At 36.5% G+C, this 24,233-nt stretch overlaps 1 protein-coding gene across 2 annotated transcripts in view; it reads right to left on the reverse strand.

The window, feature by feature from the left end:
• Positions 1 to 22,617, reverse strand: part of LOC149551856 (WD-40 repeat family protein / notchless protein) — a 135,216-nt gene extending 112,599 nt beyond the window's left edge. For both annotated transcript variants that reach the window (XR_016352817.1, XM_089787358.1), the window contains exons 1-3: positions 22,249 to 22,617; positions 19,724 to 19,805; positions 19,422 to 19,511 (exon numbers count right to left, since the gene is read on the reverse strand). Coding sequence is in view for 1 of the 2 variants with exons in the window: in XM_089787358.1 (XP_089643484.1) it covers positions 19,422 to 19,511; positions 19,724 to 19,805; positions 22,249 to 22,413 (337 nt within the window). In the remaining variant the exon portion in view is untranslated. The remainder of the gene's footprint in view (positions 1 to 19,421; positions 19,512 to 19,723; positions 19,806 to 22,248) is intronic.
• Positions 22,618 to 24,233: the final 1,616 nt, after the last annotated feature.

A 24,233-nucleotide genomic window follows, 5' to 3' on the forward strand; every position in this document is an offset into this window, starting at 1 on the left:
GAGCGCTTGTATCTCTGCAAGAATTCCACTCTTAAACACAAAATTCTCAAAGAACTACACGAGTCCCCAATTGATAGTCATTCAGGATTTTTGAAGATATATCATCGAGTCAAGCAAGATCTTTTTGGGAAGGGCTAAAAGGTGATGTTCAAAAATTTGTCGCTGAATGTTTGGTTTGTCAAAGAAATAAGGGGGAAACAATTAAGACACCAGGTCTCTTGCAGCCTTTATCTATTCCTAGCCAACGTTGGGAAGAGGTATCCATGGACTTGATCACAGGGCTTCCCAAATCTAAAGGTCATAATGTCATCATGGTAGTAGTTGATCGCCTCACTAAATATGCACATTTCATTGCATTATCACATCCTTTTACAGCAAGTAGAGTGGCAAAAAATTTCTTGGGAGAATATCCAAAAGCTACATGGTACACCTAAGGTTATTGGTAGTGATCATGATCCTATCTTTACTAGTCACTTTTGGAAAGATTTATTCTCATGTTTGGGTACTCAATTGGCTCATAGTTCTTCATACCATCCTCAATCAAATGGGCAAACTAAGGTTGTTAATAAATGTTTGGAAGGATATCTACGTTGTTTCACTTCAGAAAAACAATTTCAATAGGTAGATTGGCTACCTCTTGCAAAATGGTGGTACAATACTCCTTTTCATAGCTCATCAAAAATGTCTCCATTTTTGGCACTTTATGGATATCATCCTCGTTCCATCACATCATCATTAAAGGTGTCACCAAGAGTTCAGGCAGTAGAGGACCACTTGCTTCATCAACAACGAGTACTTTCAGGACTCAACGAGAATTTAGCTATGGCACAAAATCGAATGAAACAAGCGGACCAACATCATAGTGAAAGAAATTTTGAAGTTGGGGACTGGGTCTTCTTGACATTGCAGCCTTATAAACAAATCTCAATGAAACAACAAAAAAAGAATAATAAGTTGTCTCCAAATTATTATGGACCATACCAAATCATGCAAAAGATTGGTAGTGTTGCCTACAAGCTTATGTTGCCACCAACAACAAAGATACATCCAGTTTTTCATGTTTATTGTTTGAAGAAGGTAATTAGGTAGAATATTCCTACTCAAACAGTACTACCAAAACTGATGAAGAAGGAAGAATGATTTTGGAACCAGAGTGCATTCTTCAAACACGCACAAAGAAGCTGAGGAACAGAACCCTGACTCAATATCTCATCCAATGGAAGAACTTACCAGTTGAAGAGGCCACATGGGAGGATGAGGAGTTCATTCAAAACAATCCACACTTCGTTAGCATTGAGGACAATTTCTTTCAAGAGAGGGGGCATGCTACACCCTTTTATTGGTGTATATAGGGTTATGAATAGTCAACTTATGGCTATCTTAATCCTTAATTAAGTCATGTTATCATTATTATATTATTATTTAGGTAGGTAGGTTAGCCTAGGTGTTATGTAGGGTCATGTCGATTCAACCTAAGCATCATTAGGTATATATATCAGGTTGTGAGTCTTATTTCATCATCATATTATGAAGTGTGTTCTCATTGAAGATATTTGGAGGTTGCCCCCTCGAAGTGGCCTATTACTCTGAGTTATTATCAAGTATTTATATAATATTTCATATTATTTCTTCTATTGTGCAAGTTATTTCATTACACATATCTCATGACTATGTGATTTTAATGGGCCTACCCCCTGTGTACATCATGATGGATACCTTATGATGTCCATGCATATCATAATAAATTTTACTTTGTATGGTGGATGTTTATATGGTAAGCCTTATGAGAATGCGTGTACACATACCTTATAAACATTTTTGAGTACATGGTGAATGCTATGCATATTGATATTTTGGAAGGCCATTACACAAAGTACTTGGTGAATATTCACGCGTCTTGATGTTCTTGAAGGTCATTCATTACTCACAAAGTACTTGATGAATATCACGTGACTTGATGTTCTGGAAGGCCATTACTCACAATATTTGGTGAATATCTTGCATCTCAACATTCTGGAAGGTCATTACTCAAACAGTATTTGGTGAATATCATTGATATTTTGGGAGGCCAATACTCATGATATCATCAAACCTTATTGAGTATTTGGTGAATATCGTATGTTGAAATTCTGGGAGACTGATACTCTTTATATCAAATCTAATATCAAAATGATGGATATCTTCCGATCAAAGATATCATTAATCTTGCTAGCTTGATATTACTTTGAGGTAATACGTGTGTTTATCCTCCCTAGCTAAGAGAGAGTGTTGATGTTTGATAGCTTCTATTAGATAAACATATATATAATTACATGAGATATAATTGAGATATAAATATATAAGAGATATTAATATAATATATATAAATGATTAAATATATTATTATATTAATTATTTGATTAACGAATAAACATGTCCCATGTGGGACATGTCTATTCATGGCTTATACTCAATATAGATGTAAGTGATTGTTGTATTTGGAAAACACATACCAGAATATGGCAGTGCCATTACATTTGCAACATCGATCTCTAGAACTCAACAGTAACCTTTCAATCAGTTATCTCAATTCGTACTTGTTTTGGATGAAATGGAGGAGGCTTACATGTTGCAGACACAACAATTTTGATTTCCTTAAAAAAGAACATCTCATTTGTAGGTTGGTTGAGTCCTTGTATGAAGCTAAGAAGCTGTTAGACAACTATAGAGTGACATAGTCCATAATTAATATACAAATGTGTATTTTATCCAAATATTATTAATCAATATAAATAATCAATAATAGAAATAATTATTAATCAATTGATAGTTGTCTATGAAATATTAGCAATCAATATTAATATTAATATTAATATAATCACTTAATCCATATCAATCAATGACTATAATCAATATATATTATTAATATCAATCAATGTAATTAATAATATTAATGATTTTGTATTCTTAATATTTTTATCCATATAATATGTAACGTGTTTCGTAGTAGATGACCCTAGTCAACGATCCTATACTATCCACATAATAGTCATAGTTACACCACCCCGGGGGACGAGGGACAACAGAACAGAGGGACAAGTTTCCAGGATGAGGGGACAAACGGGCCTTAATTTGGGGACGGCATGGGACCAGCAGGGGGACCCGGGGGGTTGTATATACTATGCATATGGTACTTAAAATGCTGGTTATTAAAAAAAATATTGCAATAGAAGATATAAAATTGTAAAATAGTAAATACTTGAACATTGCACTGAATTGGAACATCAAACATTGAACATAAATAGTGAAATCAGCAAATAGTCAATAACGGGATAGCCCCCCATCCTCGGCGGAGGTGGCGGAATCTGTTGGCGTCGCTGGGATGGGGAAACGGAGTCCCCAAATCCCTAATGCATCCTCACCTCAGGGACATGGGGGGACACGTCCCCGTGTTACTATGATAATCGCGGATGACTAATAAAGGATAACGAGTCATTAGTAATACTAATTGACTTCATCAAACAATACTCTGCATGGTGATCTTCTCCTATCACGAGCAACCTTTCAAAATTAACATGTAATATCAAAGAAGTATAAAAGATTGGGAATAATTGTGCTGATATCGACTAAGGGAAGAATAAATAAATATTGATTGAATAAACATTGAACATTAACCATTTATTGTCGATTAAGAAAGAAATTATCACCATCATGAAAAGACACAGGAGATAATCTAATAATGCAATTACATTAGATCTTTAACATCACTAGTCATATCAATTAAAGATCATATTAATTTTAATCAAGTATAAAATCAATTTAGATATGACGTGGATCAATCAATGAGAGTTGTCTCCTCTACATGAAAAGGCTGAAACCTTCCCTTAGAGCAAGATATAAACTGGCAATTCACAATCATTCTATAATATCCTACCTGGATATTCTTTTCCAACTTTGTTCAAAACTATTTCAGAAATATAAACAGAAAACATATACCATAAACATCAACAAATGCTCATACAAAATACTCATAAAATGTTATTGCATTATAATGTTCAGCAATACAATAACAATCCAACCATAAAAATGGTGGTAATAGTAAGATTGGATAACCAGAAATGAACCTGAAAAGCAATTGTGAACTCCATAAATTTACCACAGAAGGTAAGTCAGGGCTATGTCCAACCCACCGAAGAAGAACCTGAAGGTTTGCGTCCTTGGATAAAGAATAGAAGCTGAAGCTTCCTTAATTTTTAGAAGAGAAATTTCAAAACAAATCAATATCCAAGCCTACAGAAAAAGAACTCCTCATCCTTCTTTATGCTCATAATATTGACCCCTCAATTTCTCTCTCTTGTCCTTTTGTCTCTTTCCTTCTTGTCACCTTTAACCCACTTTATAATATTAATTTGACCTATTTAATAAATTTGCATTAAGCTCCCCTTGAGCCAAAAGTAATATTTTATGAATTTAACTTCGGAATCACTAATGTCCCAAAAAAGGGACATTACAAGTCCTCCCTCCTCAAGATCGCTTGCCCTTAAGCAATCAGTACCAGGATCCCATACAAATCTGCAAGTAGGCTTGTAGCCCAATCTAAAAATTATTGCTACACCCATCCACTACACTACTCTAATTAAAATTGCTTCAGACCCCAAACTGTGTAGCCACTCATCAATATGCTGCTAGAGTAAAGCATCAATCATGCCAATACCAAGATCCCACACTATTATACTATCGCGTACTTCAGATATGAGAACATATTAATGTCTCAAGGAGCTATTAATACTGGACAACTCTCCATCTATAAATGATCTCCCATAGAAAAGCATACTAATCTCCATCATAACTATCCATCCTAAACTATTGATGAAGGAATCAAACTACTCAATAGCTGAAATCAATATCAAAGGTGTAGAGAGGCCATATATTCTATTGTTAGCCTAAATACATCTAGGTACATTGATGTCACAAGTAAAGAGAGGACTAAGAATCCATCCCCTGTGATCAAATTATAATTCCCATCATTTCTCAACAATGATCTATTCAGCTAGTGAAACAAGGAGTCTATCCAACTCGTGTAAGTCAGAAACTAGAACCATGTGCAAGCTGATCGGAGAATGAGAAACAGTGTTAAATCTGAAAATTGGGTCACCACACCAATCCTGTGCAAAGTAATGAGACTCGGACCTGGCCCTAACTCGACAAGAGTAACTCAACTCGTGACCCGGCTCAGACTCACCCGTGACTCAGCAATGACTCGAGAAAGTGACAAAACCCTTGAAATTTAGAGATTTTTTAGGATTTAAAGAACATTCCATGCACCCATTATTGAATAAAGTTTAAAGGCACAATAACATCATGAAATAGAAGGTCATTTGATCACATACATAAACATACATCGATTACATAAGATCAAAGGTAAATTACTAAATACTAGCTGAAGGAAATAGCAAACATAGATATATAAAATCCATGAAGTCCATCAAAATGAACATCAAATCCATAAAATCCATCACATGAATAGTCATCGTCAAATGTTCCAAACATATGTTAAGTTAAACAAAAAAGTTAAAACAAGTCTATATTTGTTAGGAAAAAGCCAAGCAAAATAAATAAAAAATTGGCGTCCGGATTTGCCCAACCACGGTCAACTTACATGCATCGCGACTCGCGAGACACATGGCTGACCCGTGAATCAGGAGGGTCAGACGAGTCACCCAAGGTGACCTGTTGAGCCAGGGTTAGGAGTCATTCTGACCCGGCAAGGGTAACCCAACTCGTTGACCTGGGTTACTCGGTTGACTCGCAGCAAATCTCGTTACTCTGATCCTATGAACCTAACTCACCGCTAGGAACTGCAACTGGGTCCCATGTCCTTCAATCGAGATCATCTTCATCATGAAAATCAGAAAGATCTTTTGTATTCAGCTCAAAAAGTGGATTATCAAATGTCCAATCAACATCCACCTCAAACAAATGTCTACTAGCTTAATATGATCCAATTTTTTGTTGCTTGATCTCTTGGGGTACTGTTGTGAGGTTTTCACACCATCACCCCAAAAATTTTGGCGACCCCCTTTTTCGGGCAAGCCCTAGCAATTTTCGCGGATTTTTGGAACTTTTCCAATCACTTGGCAATAAATATTTTTTTGAAGTTGTCCAAAAAATTTCTGATTTTAGAAAATTTTAAGTCTTGGACACCTTCAGGCCAAGAGAGAGGAGGTTAGATTTGTTTTTCACCCGGTTTTAAGCTTGATTTTCCGAAACGAGTAATTTTATCCTTAGGCCAGACAAATTTCAAAGAACTATACTTGGTAGGATAGAATTACAAAATTTTGGGGACTTAGACGATTTTATTTTGAAAATTGAATATAATTGTATAATCTTTAGCTTTTTCAAAATAATTTTTTAGATTTATTTGTTTTGGAAAATTTTTAATTTTTGGTGAAAATTGATTTTGTAATGGTAAAATTGAATTGAAAATCGATTTTGGATTCTAGCGAAATGATTTATTTTGGTTAAAAATTAAAATTGCATAGCAAAATCGATTTAGATTAAATTACAAAAATTGGCATTAAATGGATTAAATTAGCCTTGAAGATTTTAAAGTCTTTAAAGAAATTAGCAATTTAAAATTGAAAAAATCAATTTTGGCTTGCCAAATCAGATTTTTAATTATATATTAATTACTAAATCATCATTAAATGAAAACATTTAGCATCTCCAAGGTTTTATTAATTTTATTTTTGCAATTTTGGTCTAACCGGCAATTTAATAATACAAATCTTATTGTGGCAAAATTAATCTTTGGCTTATCATTTAATTGGGACCAAATTGTGCACTAATTAATGTTTTTTGTTTTTTTTTCCTCTCCTAGGTGCAAATCGGCCAACTAGGGAAGGCAAGTGAATTGGGTATAAGAAGGCTCTCCTTCCCCTTGTCTCCTCATTCTTCCATCTTCCTCTTCCATGCTTGGAGTAGCTCTTCCTCTGACGATTTTTAGCAAGGGCAGATTTGCATATGGGAGCAGCTCTTCTTCCTTGGCATTTTTTTATAAGGCAGTTCTTGGCAATTTTTATAAGGCAGACCTAATTTTCCTTGCCCTAGATGATTCTTGATTGATGTCTAATTTTGTGGAGCTACGATTTTTGTGGAGCTGCGATTTTTGTGGAAGTCTGATTTTCTTGAGGAGCTGCGATTTTGCATCAGATCTAAATAGTATTATTTGGCAAAGGAAATAGGTGATTAAAGGCTGATTTTTTTGCACATGCATGGGCAATTTCAAGTGAGCAGAATTTTGATTTCTTCAACTAGGGCATCAATATTTGCAAGGGGCTTGAAATTCTTAGGTCTGATCTAAAATTCAAAAGAAGACTCGGCCATTGGTAAAGATAAGTTCAATTCATGTAGAGTTGAAAGTGGTCCTTAAATGAATTTCGCTCTTTTGTTCTTATCTAGTTTTGCTTCTCTTGGTTCTTCTTGCATTCATCATCCACCACTTCATCATCCTATCGTAGGTTGAAGATTGGAGATTGATAAGTGTAGAATTCATGATAGAGCATTTGGCAAGGCAAAAATAAGCTAGACCACCCCAGGTTGAAGTTGGAAGATATAAGTATAGTTCATCCTAAGATAACGAAGGGGCAGAAATAAGTGGTAGTCCCACCCCTAGGTTGAAAATTGGAGATTGATAAGTGTAGTGATAGGACTTGGCGAGGCAAAAATAAGTGTAGAATCCATCGATAGAAAGAAGGTCGGAGATCGATAAGGGTAGTCCATATCACTTAGAACAAAGGGGCAGAAATAAGTGTTTAGGATGGTAGATGTTAGTGCAAGCAAGAACTCTAAAGAAACAAATACTAAAAAAGACAAAGAGGATATGATGCCCAAAACAACTTTCTTCTCTAAAACGAGGCAAATAACTGATACCAATGTCGATACAGTAAATATGATATAGGTAAAGGACAGACTAAAGGAAAGACAATTCCCCATGGCAAAGATCTACAAAAGCAGAATTGGTTGCACGAAGGAAAGAAAGGAGTCACTGGATCATCGAGGCTCATAGTGGCAGACTTCAAATCACAATATGGCGATCTCATGGTGCTTCTTAGCCGGATTATGGGCCTAGCTCAAGGTATGCAATCCGAAAACTATATGTACTTCTTTATTGATGAAATTGCAAATGGAAGAGGCAAATTTGATTGCGCTAAAATTATAAGTGAAAATCTAAAATTACAACTTAGGGCAGTACAAAACTAGATGCAATTCCACATGGGGCCCGAGCCCTTCTAATTGATTGCAAGCTGGCAAAGGTTGAAGTGCGAGCTTTGGTGAAGAATGAAATTGGGTGAAAAGCGAATTTGATTGAAGATTAAGATTCAAGAAGCCCTGCAATTTCAAGAAAGAGCGGATTAGTAGAAGAGATTTGAAAATATTTGAGGCTAGGCAAGGCTTGGCTATTTGTGCAAGCTAGCTTGGTTGAATTTGAATGGGAAGGTTGGAAGACCAAGAAGGCAAGGATAATGGGGGAGATTAAGTTCGATTTCAAGGTAGTGACCAAGAGCAAGGCTCTCAAGTTGCAAAGAAGTTTGCATCCAGGGAAGCCACCGAGGCCAAGACAAGATTACCCCAAGTGCATGAAGACCTCATCCTTTCAAGGTCAGGACATCAAGTACAAGCAAGTTCGAGTGGTGATGAGAAAGTTTCTAAGGACAAGCTCAAGCATCCAAAGCTTCACCTTATCTCAAGGATTGAATAGATTTATAAGATAAGGTTGATGAGGTGGCACTTTCATGTGCATGCAATCAAATCATGCCAAGTGTCCTATGTTCTCACTGGTTGACAAACTATTGTAATTTTCTCATTGGCCCACAAAGTTGGTGCCCTCATGTAATTGGTTGAATAATGGTAAACCTAATTAGGGCTTGTAAGATATAATCTCGAACCTTGATTTTGCCTCTTAATCTCGGTCATTCATTGTAATTTGGAGCCTCTATATAAGGCCATTTTGCTCTCATTTGTGAGAGAGTTATGATGTAGAATTGTTGCCAAAATACTATCAAAATAGTTCTCTATTCATCGTTGTGGCTTGCATGGTGGATATACATGATCATTTTGGTGTATTGCATGGTTCTTCTCATCTCTCAAAATAAAAGTAGGATTTCATTTCAAGTTGCTAGAGTAGAAGTAGATGGCTAATTGTATGGTGATATTAGTAGATGTTTGATAGGGATCTATAACTAGAACACTAGCTTCCTAGCGGCTTGTTGGGGAAGCCTTGTGTGGTAAACTAGTTCTTTTTCCTTTGGATCATTGCATCTATGAGGGTGGAGCTCCTGGTAAACTTTCATTAGATTTGATCCCCATCCATTTGCTAATCTTTCCATTCATAGGAGTAGGAGTAGAATAGTGAGTAGTTAATTAGTCGAGGTTTTGAAGAAGACAATTAATAAAGCATAAGCCATTTGAACACTCACCCTCCATCACCATCAACATCATCTGGCACTCATACCGAATCACCATTACCATCATCCCAAAATCCAAGTTGTACGTAAGCCCGCCTACATGATTACCAGCAAATCACATCGATATATTGAGTTAGTATCCACAGGTGTAAGGAACATTGGAGTCCCATGAGTATTAACTTTTCAAGGGAGGAATTGTGTATTTGATACTCCATATTAGATATTCAACTGCTAATATGTTATGTGGTATAAAAACTGACATCAACAGGTACCTATCCAAGTCATAAGTCTGTTAAATGCTATCAAGTTCCTTAATCACTTCTTGGAAAAACTCACGCCTTCCTTTATCCTCATGTTCCCTGGATTGTTTGGTGACAACAATTTAATTTTCTGCCTCATGAAGAGCAACCAATGTATTATTCAATGCCTTTTAAGCTACATTAAGCTCCTTGTTGAGCCTATTAACCTCATCCTCTTCTTTCCTTAGTTGACCAGCATAAAATTCAGCAACCTTTAAACCATAATCCCTGCCTAAAAGTAAGCACAAATAATCTGATTTTAAAGATTTTAATGCTACTTTAACCTTCTGTAAATCAGCAACAATAGAATCACTTTCCACTCCCTTTCGCCTCTTTTTTAATTGTGCCCTCCTATAGATATCTTCAATGATCCTGTGAGTACCATCATTAACACACCAAGGCTGCAACAATCATTCTTCATCAACTTTCAGCTGGTTTTTCAAAGAATCATTGTCACTTTGGCATGCATTTTCTAATTGGTCACCCATAACACCATCATCCTAAAATTTTGTTTCTGATTGTTCCACTAAATCACTATCATGTATAAGTGAGTTGTCATAAAAAATACATGATTCATCACTCCTAGCAAGGATGTCATCAATGTCATTGTAGGTTTCAAGCTCCCTATTGGACTGATCTATATGCAATAACAAGGTAGCTGTTACGTCATCACTTTCAACCAAATTTTCATGTGAAGTCTCCAATACACACTCTCCTTGAACCAGATTGTCCTCTTCAAGATGTTTGTCTATAACCACCTCTAAGTCACCAATACAGAGAGTTATATAACCAATACCTGTGTTATTTTGTAGGGGCAAAGCTGTGTGATTTTTATCTTCTTCATTGCTGGCCTGGATTTCTTTGTTTTCCTTAACTTCATTATGATCCTCACAAATGTGATCGAAGGTCCAAATTTGCTGGCATGTGAAACAAATCTGTTCTCTTCTCATTTGGTTTTCGCTCACTTTTGGAGAACATGCAACTTGTTTACCTGCTGATGATAACTCCCGTTCAGTCATAATCTCCTTAAACATGTCAAACTTATGTTCATTTAATTCCTCCACAAGCTTGTAAACAATAGGTGAAATTATGTCCCCCCTCTTCACATAGTCACCAAATCAGATTTTAATTGCTTGCATATGTCATCGTTCTCATCAAGAATTAATGACATGATGGTTTTTACGCAAGCTCTCACGTTGTTTGGAATGACGTTTCTTAAATTCTCTTAAGAAAATTTGAAACAATTGCCAAATCAACTCCTCACAACCGCGGTTCAACATAAGAATGAAAAATCAGGTTTTCTCCATAGTTCTAGAAGCTTTACCTTATTTCCACAAGTAGGGTACTTGTCATCATATAACCCCTGTAGGCAGCCCACAATCAACCGTAATACCCTTCTTAATATGCTATTGTTGTAGCGTGCAACCACAGCTGTAATTCTGATAATTTCATTGAGACGAGATGCAATTGTTAATCGTACTCCTACATTCAGATGCTCCGTGAACTTGTGTTGTACAAGGGCAATCATTGAAGGTTGTAAAGCCCAATTAAGAAGCCTCAACCTGTCTAGTTTACCTCCAACAAACATTTTTCCAGCTCTTCCAACTTAGGAACAAGAGTATCCTTACCTTGCATAGACTCCAATTGCCATCCCATTGTGTATAACTTGTTCCCTACTGCCCTTTCCTTCCGGAAATCCCTTAGCTGTTCACTACTAAAAGTGACATTAAATTCCTTGGAAAAGACCTCATTTTTTAGATTTTCTATCACTTCCTCCTCCTTAAAATCAATTTGATGTGAAGTAGTTTTAAAATAATTCAAACCCGTGTAAGAATTCCCTCTCTAAATTTCCTGGTTGTTGAAGCTTATCTAAGGAGTATTTACTGTAAAATACCACTGTAGTAATCCCACTGTTGAAGTATGTAAATTTGGTTCACAGAATTAAATCTGAGATCTCATCAATCAAGATATTCTCAAAAGAAACTAAATAGGAGATGTCAGATCTCTACTCTGTTTGCAAACAATAGTTTACTGCGACTACAAATGTTACTTTTATAATTTCAACAAACATACACCAGGATGTGTTGTATGCATTCAAGCAATGAAATATAAAAATGCATGCATTATTTGCAATTAGAGTCCCACATTTAAACAATAAACAGAGATACATAAAAAATGTTGGAAGCCATGCAAAAACAACTAAATAGAACCTGGAAAGAGTGCCTCCAGTTCAACAACTCTCCCAACCTTCTTATGAGCCAAGCAAGGGATTTCCACTCACGATACTCCTGCCTCTGTAATTTCAATCATGCCAAATTATAGCTGGAAAATGGTCTTTAGTATTGGTGCAACAATTTCAAATCACCTCCAATCTAATTGAAATATAATCTGCATGCTATTTCAATATTTGATATCTGCCTTCATTGAATACCTTCCTCTCACACCAAAATTTTAATATTGGAGGCTTACATAAATGTGTAGCTGCCCAATCACATAAATTACTTTATCTGCTATAGTCCAAACGACTTCCCATTACTTTCACCACAAATAATCGAGACCCGCAATGACTTAATATCTCCACTACCATATGTATCATTGCCTCCAACTCAACTTCCACTGTTCTGTACGGCAATGGGCAAAATTTCCATAAGGCAAACTAATTCATCGGGATCACACATTCTAAATTCACACTTCCACAAATGTTCTATTACAATAATAGATAAGACGTCTATTATTAGTTAATGGTTATCTTGTAAATATCTTTAGCTTTAGTTTGCTTTCGTTTTTTGCTTTCTCTGGAATAGAATGTTTCTATTCTTTACGATTGTTTCCTAAGGAAACATCCTCTCTTCCTTTTGTATAAATTGACCTTTCGGTCTCTGTTATTAATAAGCAAGTATTTACCAATTACCTTGTAATATGGTATCAGAGCTAACTACTTAAATTTTTTCGGAAAAATTTATAATTTCTTCTTGAAATTATTTGTTTAAATTTTTCCAAAATTATTTCAGCTAATTTCTCCAAAACCCACCTAGGGTTTTTCTACTTGGAGAAATTCCCGAATTACGGGTCTGCAAATCGCGTGGAAATCGTGGCCATTTTTTGAAGACTCGCGTTTTTGGGGTGAAAATCTGCATGTTTCTGTATCAAATCTTCATGCTCTTAGCCGTCTCAGTCTGTCATCGTGCTCTGGGAAGCAGATTCGACCATTTTTCATCAAGAAATCTGAAGTTTTTTCAAGCTTTTTTCAGCTAGGGCCGTTTTTTTTCGAAACCCTAATTTTTGGGGTCGAAAAAATTTTTTGCTTGCAGATTCTTGGTGGGTTTTTCGAGAGCTCAACTGGGTTGTCGTCCGTTTTTTCTGGGTGCCTCAATTTTTGTGCCTCGATTTTCGAGCAACGACAACAGATTCTTTTTGGGTTTTTCAAGCTCTCTTTTGGGTCATTCTCTGATTTTTCTGAGTCTTCCGTATTTTTGCCTCAAAGAACGTGCCTTCACAGATTTTCACAGTTTTTCATTCAAAAACGTGCCATGGCATCTCTGACAAATATTCTGCTCGAGCATAATTCCAAATTCAATGGTCGCAATTATGGAACCTGGAAGCAGCGCATCATCGCAATCTTCGAATATCGAAACACCGATCAACTTGTTCTGGGTGTTAAGCAGCGTCCGACTTCTCCGGGTCCTGATCAAGATACATGGGATCTGAACAATCGAGAGGCAATAATGCTTCTCAAACTCTCCGTAGCTAATGACCAGCTTTCTCAGATTCCATCCGGCAAGACAGCGGCCGAAATCTGGACACATCTAAAAGGTCTTCATGAGACTTCCGACAAGAGCAGAGCCTTCTTTCTGAAAAACACTCTGTTTTCTATTGTCATGGATGAGCGCACCTCGCTCCAGGCACACCTGAATCGGATTCAGGAAATCCGTGATCAGTTACTTGCCATCGGTCGCAAGATGGAGGAAGAGGATATTGTGGTAATCACTCTTCGGAGTTTACCAAATTCCTATGAGCATTTTATCGAGACTCTCAACATCACATCTACTGGTGTTGATCTAAAGTTCACTGATCTCTGCACCCTGCTACTTCAGCAAGATCGGTGGAAACAACAGTTCGGTAGCAGCTCCAGTTCCACCTCCACTGAGCAAGCCTTTGCTGCGAAATCCTTTCAGAAGGATAAGGGCAAGTTTCAGCAACCATCTCAGCAGAAGTCTTCTGCTCCAGCATCCGATGGTACCAAAAAGAAGAACATTCAATGCAACTATTGCCACAAGTATGGTCACATGAAGGTTGTATGTCGGAAACGCTTAGCTGCCCAGTCTAAGCAATCATGTTCGCAACCCAAAGCGAACAGTGCAGAGCACACTGAGCAGGTGGAATCTGCCTTTTATGCCTTCATGGCTAAAAGACCTGCAGATCATGTACAGTCATCTGCCTGGTACATTGATTCAGGTGCCTCTCGACCATTCACTCACCGCAGAGACTGGTTTACTGACTACCAGCCTTATTCAGATTCTATTATCTTTGGTGGTGGAGAAGAGTACATGGTTGTTGGTAAAGGCAACATTCAAATTCAGTCTGTTGGGAGGAAGCTCATATTCCTTGATGTGTACTACGTTCCAGGGATGGAACTAAATCTACTCTCGGTCAGTCAGTTGCTGCGACATTCTCCACACTTGGCAGTCACCTTCAGTTCACATCAGTGCACCATCACTGATCGGGCGACTAAGTCTACTATTGCAGTTGGTCGTGAGGATCATGGTCTTTTCAGACTTACTGATTCTGGTGATTCTCAGGACTTAGCTATGGCTGCTCGGCGATCTTCCATCAGCTCACTTTGGCATCAGCGATATGGGCACTTAAATGTGTATTATCTCTCACAACTTGCTCGGGATGAGCTTGTTCTTGGTTTGCCAGAGATTCAAACCCAACACCTTGGAGTTTGTGACGCATGTCAGGCTGGGAAGCAACATCGCACACCTTTCCCCAGTGGCGATTCTTGGCGAGCTTCTCAAGTACTTCAGCTTGTTCATGCTGATATTTGCGGCCCTATGGCCACTCCTTCTATTCTTGGGTACAAGTATTTTCTATTGTTTGTAGATGATTTCAGTAGAAAAATGTGGGTGTATTTCCTTAAAAAGAAATCCGATGCATTTATTGTATTTCAGAAGTTTAAACCCTTAGTTGAAAAAGAGTCTGGGAAATCTATTATTACTCTTAGATCAGACAATGGGGGGGAATTTTGTTCTAATGTTTTCTCCAGCTTCTTGGATACACATGGCATCCAACGCCAGTTCACCACACCCCACACGCCACAACAGAACAGTGTAGTTGAACGTCGGAACAAGACAATCACCGAGATGGCTCATTCCATGCTCGAACACAGACATGTTCCGAAGCGTTTTTGGGCAGAAGCAGTTAACACTGCAGTTTATCTGTTGAACCGGTCACCCACAGTGGCGGTCAAAGGTAAAACTCCGGAAGAGGCCTGGTCAGGTCGCAAGCCCAGAATCAGTCACCTGAAGGTTTTTGGCTCTCTTGCTTTTGTTTGGATCCCTGATGCTTCACGCACCAAGTTGGATGCCAAGAGTCAGAAACTGATGCTTGCTGGATATAGCAGTCTTCACAAAGCCTACCGCCTTATTGATGTTGAGACATCTCGTCTCATATACAGCCGCGATGTAGTCTTTGATGAGCAGCGAGGACCATTCATGCCTGTTTCTCCTGTTTCTGATCCAGCAGACCAGCCTATGCAGGTTCATGATTTGGGAGTTCGGCTTCCATTAGGTCCACCTGATGGGAGGGCTCCAGTAGCTCCTACAGCTCTAGTCCTGCCAGTGATACCTGTACAGCCACCTCCGGCTTCTCCTGCAGGATCACCTCGTTTTGAAGATGCTTCACCTGAGTTTGATCCAAATTCTTCTGATCAGGATCCTGCTGATCAAGCATCTCCTAGTACTACTGTTGGTCATTCTCCTCTCCGGCCTAAGTGGTGAGCTAAGACACTTGCTGATCTTCATGATGATGAGCTCATTGATGGGAGAACTACTCGAAAAAAGAGCAAAACTATAGATTCTGTTAACTTTGCTCTTATGGCCAACATTCACAGTGTGTTTGAACCTCAAACATATTCCGAGGCTAAAGGAATTCCAGAGTGGGAACAGGCCATGCAATCTGAACACCAAAGCCTGCTGAAGAACAACACTTGGGTCCTTTCTGATCTTCCCCCAGGGAAGAAACCCATTAACTGCAAATGGGTCTACAAAATCAAATACAAATCAGATGGTACTTTGGATAAGTACAAAGCTCGTTTAGTGGCAAAGGGCTTTTCTCAGCGTCAGGGCATTGATTATGAGGAGACCTTTGCTCCTACTGCAAAGATGAGCACCATCAGATTAGTCCTAGCTATGGCAGCACAGTTTGGCTGGAAGGTCCATCAGATGGACGTAAAGAGTGCTTTCCTAAATGGTGATCTCCATGAAGAGGTCTACATGACGCAGCCTCCTGGTTTCAAGGTTGCTGGTAAAGACCATCAGGTTCTCAGATTGGTAAAAGCTCTCTATGGTTTGAAGCAGCCCCTCGGGCATGGTACATCAAGATTGATACGTACCTCAGTGATCAAGGCTTCAAGAGGAGTTCTTCAGACTCAAATCTGTACATCAAGACTACTGACAGTGACATCATCCTTCTGGTTATCTATGTGGATGATCTGATCATCACTGGCAGTTCGGCATCTTTGATTCAGGGAATCAAACAACACTTATGTCAGTCTTTTGATATGACTGACCTTGGGCTCATGCATTATTGCTTAGGTGTTGAAGTTTGGCAACAGTCTTCTGGTATATTCATCTCTCAGTCCAAATATGCCAGAGCCTTGTTAAACAAATTCCGAATGCAGGATTGCAAACCTGCATCTACACCTATGGAGAAAGGTCTCAAGTTATCAGCCAAGTCTGATTCTCCTTCCGTTGATGATACTACGTATAGGCAACTAGTAGGCAGCCTCATCTACCTATCTGCTACTAGGCCTGATATCAGCTTCGCAGTCAGCTATATTTCACGCTTTATGACAGCTCCTAAGGCTGATCATTGGATGGCAGCAAAGCGTGTGCTTCGTTATGTGAAGGGCACTTCTGATTATGGACTTCTGTATTCTCGGAGTTCTAATCCTAAACTTAGTGGGTTCACAGATTCAGATTGGGCAGGCTCTGTTGATGATAAAAAGTCAACATCTGGATATGTGTTCAGTTTGGGATCCGGTGCAGTCACATGGACCAACAAGAAGCAGCAGGCAGTTTCTCTCTCTTCTACAGAGGCTGAATATAGAGGGACTGTTAAGGCAGGATGTGAAGCTGTCTGGCTTCGTCGGATGCTTGGGGATATGCAGATGTCACCAGCAGGACCGACTACTCTATTTGTTGATAACGAAGGCGTTATCAAGTTAGCACGGAATCCAGTCTTCCATGAACGAACCAAGCATGTGGATGTTCATTGTCATTACATACGACAGCTGGTTGAAGACGGGACTATAGATCTGCAGTATGTTCCTACCTCAGATCAGACTGCAGACATTCTCACCAAGCCTCTTGGTCCTGATAAGTTTGTCAAATTCAAAGGACAGCTTGGTGTGTTAGATAGATTAACCATTAAGGGAGGGTATTACAATAATAGATAAGACGTCTATTATTAGTTAATGGTTATCTTGTAAATATCTTTAGCTTTAGTTTGCTTTCGTTTTTTGCTTTCTCTGGAATACAATGTTTCTATTCTTTATGATCGTTTCCTAAGGAAACATCGTCTCTTCCTTTTGTATAAATTGACCTTTCGGTCTCTGTTATTAATAAGCAAGTATTTACCAATTACCTTGTAATATGTTCACTGTAAAGGAATGAACAATTCCTTGAATAATCGATGCCTTGTAGTATCTACAATAGAGCTCAAAGTCAACAACTCACCATTTCTAATTTATTCAAACATAAATCTTAAACTTGAACCTTCAATTTCCAGCATACCAACCAAAGGAAATACCTTATTTTCTTAAATTCAACACCATTTTATTTCTGCAAAATTTGCCCAGCAAAGATTTTTCCGTTACTTGTTAAACTTCACAGGCTAGTAGGAAAACCAACTTTGATACCACTGTAATATCCTACCCGGGTATTCTTTTCCAACTTCGCACAAAATTATTTCAGAAATATAAATAGAAAACATATACCATAAACACCAGCAAATGCTCATATAAAATACTCATAAAATGTTATTGCATTGTAATGTTCAGCAATACAATAACAATCCAATCATAAAAACAGTGATAACAGTCAGATTGGATAACCAGAAATAAACTTGAAAAGCAATTGTGAACTCCATCACGAATTCACCACAAAAGATGAATTGGGGTTACGTACAATCCACCCAAGAAGAACCTGAGGGTTTGCATCCTCGGATCCTAAATAGAAGTTGAAGCTTCCTTAATTTCTCCAAGAGAAATCTCAAAACAAATCAATATCCAAGCCTGTTGAAAAAGAACTCCTCATCCTTCTTTATGCTCAAAAAGGTGACCCTTCAGTTTCCTTCTCTTGTCCTTTCGTCTCTTTCCTTCTTGTCACCTTTAACCCACTTTAATCAATATTTGTTTTATATTAATGATATATATTTTATATTAATAATATATATTTTATTGTTATTGGTTCATTTATTTATTTTAATTTTATTATTATATTTTGTTGTTCAATCGTAGTCTAGATAGGGAACGTCACATACTCTTCCATCCATTTTATTGGGTAATCATCAAAGGTGGCAATGTTTCTTTCTTGGAGGGGAAAGAGGGCCCTATGAATATTCTTGGTGCAACTACTAAAAGAGTTAAGTCTTCCTTGCAGAAATCATCAGCCTCATTAGAGAAAAAAGATTGAAGTTCGGATGTGTATTAAGACAGAAATCACTTAATGAGGGGCACATAACTTCCAAAGAATATGAGAAGTGTCCAATAATCCAATTGTCCTATGGCTTCTTAGAAAACTGGTGTTCTGGTTGCGAGGTAAGGATGGATCGCTATGGAAGAGGAAGAGGAAGGCATAAACATTCAGATGAAAGGTGAGAGATAATTTCCATTATGTGTGTCTCCTAATTCTAGCAACTCTTCATGGAACTTGAGTGTAGTAAACAATTGGCATACAATATCTTCCAAACACAAAACCTATGAGCTGGACTTGCCAAGGGGAGAAATTGTCACATTACATATACTTGAAAACTGGATTTTATCATCACCCGTGTGCATGATTTTTTGGAAATGAGGCCTAAAATGAGAAGTTATATTCCATTTTATGAGAGAAATGAGATATCTTGCTACTGTACAGGCTACAATAATAAATTCATATTGATATAATATAAATTTGTAACAGTTAAAGAATATGTTGTGTCAAAGGGACCTTTTCAAAATCCAGGGATGATTAACTTTCCATACAATTTTGAAAATAGAAACAGTAACAGTCAAAATAGAATACTGATGATAAGTTATATCAGAACAGAATGAAAGATGAAAATGCAGATTTAAATAGCACCAAAGCAGGAGAAGAGCCCTATTTCTATGGAGGGAATAGTTTGTTAAACATCACATTGCATTGAATCATTAAAATCATAATCAAAACCAAACATTCGGTTTTGGGCCTCTGACCAGCAATTGTAGATGAGCATCGAGTAACTGGTCGAATGCGAAAAACAGCTTGGGGCTGGTAGACTATTCGCAACACTTGCTCCACAGAAACTGCATAAGACCATCAATCAAACAAAAAGTTCAACATAAGATATCAACGAGTTTCTTCGCAAGGTAAAATAAATATAGATGTCTGCTTGTACAACAAAATCCTTGATATGTCCATTAAATGTATTCATGTGAAGCTCAATTGTATATGTTAAGAAACCATAATACCATAAAAGGCCAATTCAAACAATTCAAAACATGTAAGATCACAAAACCTTTATTCTTCAACAAATACGTCCCAAGTGGACCCACAAGCTCCTGGTCAAAAATATAAAATGCATATGGAAGCTTCTCTTCCTGCACAAGATGAAAAAGTTTAGATAGCAATTCTACCGGACTTCAATTATTGGCAAGAAATTATTTCAAGGAAATCTACATGGTTCAACTGAACTAATAAAAAGCAAGCGTTCACAAGTTGTACTAAGAAGTGTCAGAAACAAGTAATTCTCTCTAGTATCTGCCTATGGAAATATATGCTCTGTAATTATCATATTTTGTCATTTGATTCTGACAAGGAAACCGAACAAGATATTCCACTTTCCTGATAGCTATCAAAAAACTCTTTGCGCTGCTTTTTATGTTCCTTTATTAAGCATGTTGTATTTCTGAATTCTCTCCTCTTGGGAATCCAGCATTTCTCACTCTTGCATGGAGGGTAAACTTCAAGATACAAATTCAGATGGTAAAACCCAATGAATAATCTAACCCTCTCTTAGTGCTCTACATAAAATATAAAAAATAATCAAATTTATTTATCTACAGATTTTGATCGTGTTGCAAATTCTACTCAAGATCTAATTCTAACAGCAAAACTCCCTCAAAGAGAGGATTGAGATGAAAATTGAAATGTTTGAGAAAGTTGATTAAGGCGGATGAAATCATAGAGATTGCACTTAAAGATAGACATGTCCACCAGCAAAGAATTGCAAGCTAATAGAAGATTAGAACATTTTAACAAGCAAGTAGTCCAATTTGTATGCACAAGTGCCAGAAGCCTTAGGAAGAGGCTAGCCAAGATACCATCATATCAGCCATAACATACTTAAAACATTTGGGCCGAAATTTGTTCGAGATAGATCAATCAAATTTGCTACCCTATAAGTAATAATTAAGTCATCAATTTCAACATGACTTTACCATAAAATTATAAATTTATTTTAGATTAGAGATAAAGGTACAATTGGGATTATGTTAACAGCAACAACTGCATCGGGAAACCCTGAAAGATCGTGAGCAGCAGCCAGGAAGAACAATCTCTTAAATACAATTTTCAAGACTAACTTTTATACCAAACATACTGTGCTGTTGGATTCTGGAAACTCCAACCAATAAGAATCAAAATGTGTTCTTGAATGATTGTAAGAAGAAACTAGGTAAGTTGGCAGTACCTTAAGGAGAGAGGTATTGTAGGCAATTTAGGTAAGGGTATTCCCCTGCTTATAGCTTTATACTCCTTCAAACCTGCGAAAAATTGAGCTGGGCAGCACTCAAGCTGTTGCCCATTACATACCTAAGTACCCCACTTCACCCATCAAGGTTGCATGCCGAATTCAGAATCTGGACCTGAGGTTGCTAACCATCAACCTATAGGCATACCGCACTTAAACTGATATAGAAAAGTTATCTTGGAGCTGGCAAAAAAGAGCTATAATATACTACTCCCATAGATAACTTTCTCCTAGAAAGGAATCCTTAATGCCTGAACCTCCTCCAAAACCAGAGCCACCTGAATACCTGAGGTTGTCGCAGTTATTAACTTGTATTTCACTGAGAATGGTAGCTAGCTCGAAGGAAGTGAGAAAACCACAACATAGGAAATTAAGACGAGATTTGTCAAAAATACTGCCTCACTTCTCTCCAGACTGTTCTTTATTTCCTGGCAATCAAGTCTTAATGACTGTTTGGAATATTTGTTCTGTTCAGTTTCCTGCTATGCTAAGAGCCTGCTAATGGGATATTATTACAGTGTCCTGCTCTTGGGCAAGCCTCAAAAAGATTTTACCAATAAGGTTGGTAAATATAAGGCTTTGAATTGTAGGAGATGCTTGTCGAGTGTATAGCCAACTTAAGATGTATATTGAAAATATCATTCGAAGCATCCTGTCTATTTTGGGAGAAGACATTTCAATGATATGTTGTAATGAACGGCTGTTTTTTAGTACAATTAAACCTAAAACTGCGTGCTTTATGACTTTGTGAAATAAAAATTAGAAATAAACGCATAGTTTGTTTTGCAGAAGAAGCATGTGCGGAAAAGCTGAGTCAAGGGACTTTTGGTACCAACTGTTAAACAACAGGGAGGCTGCATTTCAATATAAGCAAAAGGTCTTTATAGATAAATTTCCGATCCCCGATATAACTAGACCGCTATTCTCGCACCGTGACCTAGAGACATTTGGTATGAAGGCCATGGTAGTAAAATCTGAGCAATAAAGATCGAAATTCAAAACCTACTATATTTGCTCATTTCTGACAAGTGAAGGCGGTTTTCAGATCAAAGGTGAACCACAGGACACAAAGGGATTGTTCATCCATTACTGAAGACTACGTCTCTTCTGAAACTCGCAAGAGTCCCAAAAAAATGAGTCAGCTGACCTCGAGGTCAATATACAGCCAAGTGAATAGAAAAACATTTGGCATGCACGTTTTAGCTTTCGATAATGTTTACAAAACAAAAGTTTTGCCGAACAAAACCGTTGATATAAAATGTGAGCTTTGGCATTGGAATTGGAAGACTTACATTTTTTAGCAGAGAGTTTACGATAGCACCCAATTGAGGTGGGGTAATGTTCTGCGGAAGATGAAACTGTTGTCCGAGTTCATTGCCATCTGGGTCTGTCAGCGTACATAATACACTGTTCTCAGTAGAAGGATAAACATCCTGCTGTTGCTCCTCCGTGTTCATTGTTCTTCCACTGCTACTGAGGTTATCTTACGCTCAGATTTTACTGCTCTGAGCGCTGTCTGAATCTTAGGACAGAGATGCAGGGCGGTTCGTTCTTTCTAAATTTGCAAGCAGGCCTGGACAGTCTTTTTACGCGCAGTCTGAATACAGACCTATATTATTTCTACACATTGGAGGTTAAACCCCAGCAAAATTAGGCTGCCCAAAACAATAAGGAAAAAAAAGGTATTTAAAATACCAAACTTGCAGACTGTACAATAAGCCTTTCATTTTTATTTGAAAAAGTTAAATAAAATTAGGGAAAAATAATGAGTGTCATATAGTAATAATAACAAGAGACGCAATGTGTCATAGTTCTCCTTAACGCATAATGGTTGTAGAGGTGTAGATGAGTGAGAATAAAGTTAAATAGTTCTAAATTAATATTGTGAATGCATTATTTTTTTGTCTAAAAATGCACTTGTGATCTTATAGGATGGCTCATATTTTGTTGTTAAATTCTCGTCCTAAAAATGCAGTTGTGATCTAAAAGAATGGTTCATATTTTGTTAAGTTCTCGTGTTATATTATTATAGGTTTGGGCATTTAAGCCCAATAATAAGAGGCCAAAATCCCCAACTATATATTATTCTTATCTTGATTATCAAATGGAAGTCACATTATTTTTAATCATTAGATAGAGATAAATAACAGTATAGAACAATAACAACAAACATATATGCAAAGGAAAAAATGATAGATAATGTATAGAAGGAAGAGGAAGAGGAAGAGAGATAAAATAGTAAGATAGAGCGATACCAGCATAAGTTGTGTGTGTGTGAGAAAGAGAGAGCGAGAGAGAGAGAATTAAATATATATTTTTTTAATAAAACAAATAGTCAAAATAAAATCATGGTTATAATGAAAAATTAAAATATATTATATTTTAATTAATGAAACTAAGAATTTAATTTTTATATTAAAACTCACATTTGTATAAGAAAAAATGCAATGTATTGAAATATAAAAATATTTTATAAATAAAATCAATTGTTTAATTTTACACAATTAGAAAATGTTTACTATTTAATGTTTTGTACTTCTAATTTTTTCATAAAATTATGTAATTTTTAATTATGAAATAATATTTATATAATTTAATATGTACATTTGTAAATAATAAATAGATGTAATACATATAAATTATTTGATGTTGATGAATAAATATGATGTAATAAATAAGAAATAGAATATAACTATTTAATTTTAATACATAGTTTATAAAAACTTAATAATAATTTGCATATCTTTTAGAATCAACTATTTCTTTTTTGTGGTTATTTCCATTAGTATGTTTTTGTATTGTAAAATATAATTATTAATTTAATATTAAAATATATATTTAAGTTCTAAATATATTTAAACTAAATGATAAATTGTTTAAACATAAAATATTATTAATAATAAATGATATAATTTATAAATTGTGGCACTTATCAATTATGCATATTACAAACACTATTATAAAATATAATTAAAAAATAATATTGTTTAATTTATTTTTACGAAAGTAAAATAATAGTAATAATTTAACTACTTATATTAAAAAATCAAAGTTTAAAAAAAATTATAAATTCAAATACAAAGATATAACATATTGAAATTATATTGTTACTAAGAACTAATATTGATTAGACATGTTGTGTGAGGTGGAAGATAAAATGATTGAAAAAAAACAAAAATCTTATCAACTTGTAGATAAAGTTGTAATTAATGCATTCATTAATGAAAAATGTTGTTAGAAAATATTTGTATTTTTATTGAAGAAAAATAATTTTCTC

The sequence above is a fragment of the Cupressus sempervirens genome, chromosome 6, assembly GCF_028749045.1.
Source record: "Cupressus sempervirens isolate cs-2001-9-10 chromosome 6, ASM2874904v1, whole genome shotgun sequence".
Lineage (NCBI taxonomy): Eukaryota > Viridiplantae > Streptophyta > Pinopsida > Cupressales > Cupressaceae > Cupressus > Cupressus sempervirens.